The sequence below is a fragment of the Salvelinus sp. IW2-2015 genome, unplaced genomic scaffold (genome assembly GCF_002910315.2).
Source record: "Salvelinus sp. IW2-2015 unplaced genomic scaffold, ASM291031v2 Un_scaffold3868, whole genome shotgun sequence".
In the NCBI taxonomy this organism is placed as follows: domain Eukaryota; kingdom Metazoa; phylum Chordata; class Actinopteri; order Salmoniformes; family Salmonidae; genus Salvelinus; species Salvelinus sp. IW2-2015.
This window is the reverse complement of record NW_019945142.1, coordinates 11404-17279: the sequence shown is the minus strand read 5'-3', so window position 1 is coordinate 17279 and position 5876 is coordinate 11404. Positions and strand designations below refer to the sequence as shown.

The window sequence follows — 5876 nt, the reverse complement described above, 5'->3', positions numbered from 1 at the left end:
AAACTCTACCGTTCTGCATGGTCAATGTGGCAGGCATGTTAAACCCTCCTCTCAAGCCTTCTCTCTGGCACCTGGGACACAAGAGACACAAAACTTTTAAGAAACTCTCCAGCCCAGCAGAGTCTACCATCCCCCGGTTTCACACCCTCTGTCCCTGGCTACTCAGTTGCCAAGGGCCCTCCATCCAGAACATTCTCCCCCTGGTCAGCCAATCACAGACTGTACCTGGGGGGGGGATCTCAAACACAAGCTTTCAGTTGGACAGGTTTTACAAGAGAGACCAACAGGTACAGAAGAACTCTGCACCCACCTCAACACAACTCACCACTGGGGCCCTTCATACCAAGGACCAAGCCTCCATCCTGAATTCCAACCTGTGTGTTTAGCGGGAATCACTGACCACCAAACCACTTTCACCAATTCTATTCCTCTTCCCGTAGGCTGTGTGTGTGTCTAGGTGCCTGTGTGTGTTGTGTGTGTGTGTGGTGTGTGTGTGTGTGTGTTTGTGTGTTCTGGGTGTGTTAAATAAAGTGTGAAGTTGTCCCCTGTCTCCTACTGTCATTTGCTCCTCTAACCGGGCCGCTGGGACAGTGCACCTGATAAAACTGAAACCTCTATCGGAGACCACCACATTTGTGCCGCTCTTTTGCACAGCAGAATGCAACAGATATTTGTTGATGACAAACGATGCTGCTTTCCACTTTGCTTGTTAATATAAATCCAGTAAGTGTTCTATAATACACTATTAGTTGGTATCTTTACTGTCTGCAAACAGCTCGTTGGTCTTTTCTTAGGCTAACGTTGTGGCTTAAAAATAAATTGTTAGCTGAATATGCTAATTCGTATAGTTAGCTGGCTAGGGCGCTGGTGACGGTAGGGTGAAGCGGGGCGAGGTGTGTGAGGTGAAGGGCAGGTGTGCGAGGGCCTGTGGGTGTAAGGGGCGAGGAGTGCTGGTGAGGTAAGGGTGAAGGCGCAGGAGTGAGGAAGCTGCTGGTGAGTAGGTGAGGAGCAGGAGGGGCGTGGTGAGGTAGGGTGAGGAGGGCAGGTGAGGAGCTGCTGTGAGGTACGGGTGAAGGGGCAGGAATGAATGACGCTGGTGAGGTAGGTGAAGGGGCGAGAGTCGTGAGGAGGTGCAGGGCAGGTTAGGAGCTGGTGAGGAGCGGAGGCGAGGTGCTGGTGAGTAGGGTGAAGGGGCAGGAGTGAGGAAGCCTGCGGTGAGAGTAGGGTGAAGGCGGATGAGGAGCTCTGGTGAGGTAGGTTGAAGGGCAGGAGTTGAGGCAGCATGGTGAGGTAGGGTGAAGGGGCAGGAGTGAGGAGCCGCTTGGTGAGGTTATGGGTGAAGGGGCAGGCTGATGAGGACTGTGCTGGGTAGGGCAGAGTAAGCGCTGGTGAAGGAGCGTGAGGGGCCAGGAGTGAGAGGCGCTGGTGAGGTACGGGTGAAGGGAGGCATGATGAGCGATGCTGGTGAGGTAGCGGTGAAGGGCAGAGTGAGGAGGCTCGGGTGAGGTAGGGTGAACGGGCAGGAGTAGGGAGTGCTGGTGAGGTACGGGTGGAAGGGGCAGGAGTGCAGGATGGCGCTGTGAGGTAGGGTGAAGGGAGCAGGAAGTGAGGCTGGTGAGGTAGGGTGAAGGGGCGGAGTGAGGAGCGCTTGGTGAGGTAGGGTGAAGGGGCAGGGTGAGGACGCTGGTAGAGAGTAGGGTGAAGGGGCAGAGAAGTGACGGAGCGCTGGTGAGGTAGGTTGAAGGGCAAGGCATGTGAAAGAGCGCTGGTTGAGTAGGGTGAGGGGCGTGAGCTGGAAGGGTTGAAGGAGGCGGCAGCGTGGTGAGGTAGGGTGAAGGCAGAGGCAGGAGGCGCTGGTGCGAGTAGGTGTGAAGGGGCAGGTGTGAGGAGCGCTGGTTAGTAGGGTGGAAGGGCAGAGAGTGTAGGAGCGCTGGTGAGGTAGGGTGAAGGGCATGTGAGGAGGCTGGTGAGGTAGGGTGAAGGGGCAGGAGTGAGGAGGCTGGGTAGGTAGGTGAGGGCATGGAGTGAGAGTCGCTGGTGAGGTATGGGTGAAGGAGCAGGAGGAGGAGTGCTGGTGAGGATAGGGTGAAGGCAGCAGAGTGAGGAGCGCTGGTAGAGGTTAGGGGTGAAGGAGCAGATGCTTGGTGAGGTAGGGTGAAGGGGCAGGTGTGAGGAGCGCTGGTGAAGTTTAGGGTGAAGGGCAGAAGTGCAGGAGCCGCTAGGTGAGCGTAGGGGTGAAGGGGGGCAGGCATGATTGAGCCGCTGGGTGAGGTAGGGTGAAGGGGCAGAGTGAGAGCGCTGGTGAGGTAGGCGTGAAGGAAGCAGGAGTGCTGGTGAGTAGGGTGAAGGGCAGTGTTGCAGGAGCGCTGGTGAGAGTAGGGTGAAGGGGCAGAAGTTGAGGAGCGCTGATGGTGAGGTACGGTGAAGGGCAGGGCATGATAGCGCTGGTGAGGTAGGGTGAAGGGCAGGCATGATGAGCGCTGGTGAGTAGGGTGAAGGAGCAGGAGTGAGGAGGAGTGCTGGTGAGGTAGGGTGAGGAGGCAAGCAGTGAGCGAGCGCTGGTGAGGTAGGTGAAGGGCAGGTGTGAGGAGCGCTGGTGAGGTAGGGTGAAGGGGCAGGTGTGTAGGACGCTGGTAGAGGTAGGGTGGAAGGGCAGGAGTGAGGAGCGCTGGTGAAGTAGGGTGAAGGGGGCAGGTGTGAGGAGCGCTGCGTTGGAAAGGTAGGGTGAAGGGGCAGGAGTGAGGAGCGCTGGTGAGGTTACGGTGAAGGGGCAGCAGTGAGGAGTGCTGGGAGTAGGGTGAAGGGGCAGGAGTGAGGAGCGCTGGTGACGGTAGGGTGAAGGGGCAGGCGTGAGCGAGCGCTGGTTCTGGGAACAAAGTATACGAGGGCCATATAGCAAGCCTACTATCTTAACAGAACTGAGTAGCCTAAGATATGGCCAGAGCAGACAGTCTATTCACATAACTTACACATCTGAATTATCCTTGATTCTGGGTTCAGCAGAGACTATAGCTCTAAGACATCTATGCAACGTAGGCCCCTGGTCTATTGTGACATAGATAGCACAGCATCAAAACGGTACAGCTGGAGAGTCTCTAAAGTTTGTGTCTCTGTGTCCCAGGGCCAGAGAGAAGGCTTGAGAGAGGGTTTTAACATGCTGCATTGACCATGCAGACTGGAGAGTGAATGGTCGGCAAATGATCTTGTGGTCGAGCAACAACAGCTACGCTCCTTGAATGACAGAGGTTGGGGCTTGGTGAGAGAGAGAGGAATCGGCCTTCTATGCCATCAAAAGGAACATACAATTCTACATGCCAATTAGGATCTGGCAAAAAAATACTTGAATCATTTATAGAATTAGGAATTAGGCCGATACCCAGTAATTATCAAAATCGGTAAAGGGTCGTTAAATTCTACAACCACCTAAAAAGAAGCGATTCCCAAACCTTCCATAACAAAGCCATCACCTACAGAGAGATGAACCTGGAGAAGAGTCCGCTAAGCAAGCTGGTCCTGGGGCTCTGTTCACAAACACAAACACACCCCACAGAGCCCCAGGAAAGCAACACAATTAGACCCAACCAAATCTTGAGAAAACAAAAAGATAATTACTTGACACATTGGAAAGAAATAACAAAAAAACAGAGCACACTAGAATGCTATTTGGCCCTAAACAGAGAATACACAGTGGCAAAATACCTGACCCAAACTTAAGGAAAGCTTTGACTATGTACAGACATAGAGCATAGCCTTGCTATTGAGAAAGGCCAGCGTAGGCAGACCTGGCTCTCAAGAGAAGACAGGCTATGTGCACACTGCCCACAAAATGAGGTGGAAACTGAGCTGCAATTCCTATCTTCCTTCCAAATGTATGACCATATTACAGACTCATATTTCTCTCAGATTACACAGACCCACAAAGAATTCAAAAAACAAACCCAATACTGATAAACTCCCATATCTACTGGGTGAAATACCACAGTGTGCCATCACAGCAGACAGATGTATGACCTTGTGCTACAAGAAAAGGTCAACCATTGAAGAACAAACACCATTGTAAATACAACCCATATTTATTCTCCCTTTTTAACTTTTAACTATTTGCACATCATTACAACACTATATTAATTATACACAATGCATACATCAAATCATGTTAAACCTGGATGGTTAGAGCCCTGAATGCTGATTGGCTGACAGCCGTGGTATATCAGAGGACGTATACACGGGTATGACAAAACATGTATTTTTTTTCCTGCTCTAATTACGTTGGTAACAGTTTTATAATAGCATTAAGGCACTTGGGGTTTGTGGTATATGGCAATATACCACGGCTAAGGGCTGTTCTTAGGCACGACGCATTGTGCCTTATTGCTTAAATATGACATTTGAAATGTTCTTTATTCTTTTGGAACTTTTGGTGAGTATGTTTACGTTCATTTTTTTGTTTATTTCACTTGTTTTATCTATTTTCACTTGCTTTGACGATGTTAACATGTGTTTCCCATGCAATAAAGCCCTTCAATTGAATTGAGAGAGAGAGAGATGACTCAAGTAGCAGAGTATCATTTAACAACCAATTCATTTAAATACCTTTTATAGAAGGTAAAGTAAAAACTCAACCGGTCTGTACATTAATTAAGTATAATATAGTAAATATGTTTTTACCTATACTTTTACTTTCTTTAGTGTAAATGTAGATGTTAACATTAGTTAGCGGACGTCTTCAGACATTTTTGTGTTTTTATGTATTATTAAAGATGTTTTTCTAAGACCATCTGTTTGACCAGAAATCAAAGTTGAAATGCTGGAGCCAAATATGCCAGAGGGCATTACTTGCTGTCGATATGATATCAGTATGTTATCCTGGATTAATGATGCGGTCTGATCTTCTGTGTGCTAACTGGCTTATCATAACATTTATTTTATTTTATAAGGAAAGCACAAGAAGTGTAGCCTATGTGCTGCAAGTAAAAATAGAGGGACAGAGTGAACTGTACTTACTCATAGGCCAGCGTTTCCCAAACTCGGTCCTGGGGACCCAAGGGGGGCGCTTTTTGTTTTTTTTGCCCCAGCGCTACCAGCTGATTCATATAATTAGCTAATCATCAAGCTTTGATCATTTGAATCAGCTGTGTAGTGTTAGGGTCACAAAAACAAAATGTGCACTCCTTGGGTTCCTGAGGATCGAGCTTTGGGAACACGGCTTCAAATTCAAATCAAATTGATTTATTAGCCTTCTTACATCAGCTGATATTCAAAGTGGCTGTACAGAAACCGCCTAAACCAAACAGAAGCAAATGGGTGTGAGAAGCACGTAAGGGGTTCGCTAATAGCTGTATAGCCTAAAGTCTCACTAGATGCTAGAGATATGTATGCATGCTTACCTGTGAGTCCTGTGCAATCCATACTCCTCTCTCTATCTCGACCAGTTATTGGGCTACAAATTAGTTCTGTGGTGGCATCAGATGTTTTGGCCCTGTTGGCTACAAGACACCGCCAGACGATGCCTGTAATTATTGTAATTGTAAATATGCTGATTGGGCCTTGTATGATGAGTCAGGCCAGGCCTCCTATAAAATGTGATGGAAGGAAAAGAGAGAGAGTGCTCTGTCCATCTGTCTGTCTCTCCTCCTCCTCTGGCTCCAGTGTTTTTGTCTCTTCTGTTTGTTTCCCCTCACTTTTCTTCAGGCCAGTGGAGCTATGTTACACATCCGCAGTGTGGTAAAGGGGGGAAATATGTGTACAGTTGTGTGTGTGCTATGCTAAGCTACAGTTGGATAGGGTTTCTAGGGCTAGTGTTAGTGGTAGTTGGGCTATGCTAAGCTACAGTTATGGTTTCTAGGGCTAGTGTTAGTGGTAGCTGGGCTATGCTA

The 5876-nt window shown here is 48.9% G+C and overlaps 1 protein-coding gene across 1 annotated transcript; it reads right to left on the bottom strand.

The window, feature by feature from the left end:
• Positions 1–856: 856 nt before the first annotated feature.
• LOC139026098 (uncharacterized) lies at positions 857–5409 on the bottom strand. Its single transcript, XM_070441384.1, has 3 exons — positions 5388–5409; positions 1361–2866; positions 857–1209 (listed from the first exon to the last, which is right to left on the bottom strand). The coding sequence occupies exons 1-3, from the start codon at positions 5407–5409 to the stop codon at positions 857–859; spliced, it is 1881 nt and encodes a 626-aa protein (XP_070297485.1).
• Between the last annotated feature and the right edge of the window lie 467 nt (positions 5410–5876).

Bases quoted from the DNA above. Each gene is read 5' to 3' on its own strand.
- LOC139026098 (XM_070441384.1), bottom strand. From the start codon at position 5,409: ATGGATTGCACAGGACTCACAG. The intron at 2,867-5,387 runs GTAAGCATGCAT...CTTTGTTCCCAG, and splicing joins GGATTGCACAGGACTCACAG to AACCAGCGCTCGCTCACGCC. The intron at 1,210-1,360 runs GTCCTCATCAGC...CTCTCACCGCAG, and splicing joins ACTCTGCCCTACCCAGCACA to GCTTCCTCACTCCTGCCCCT.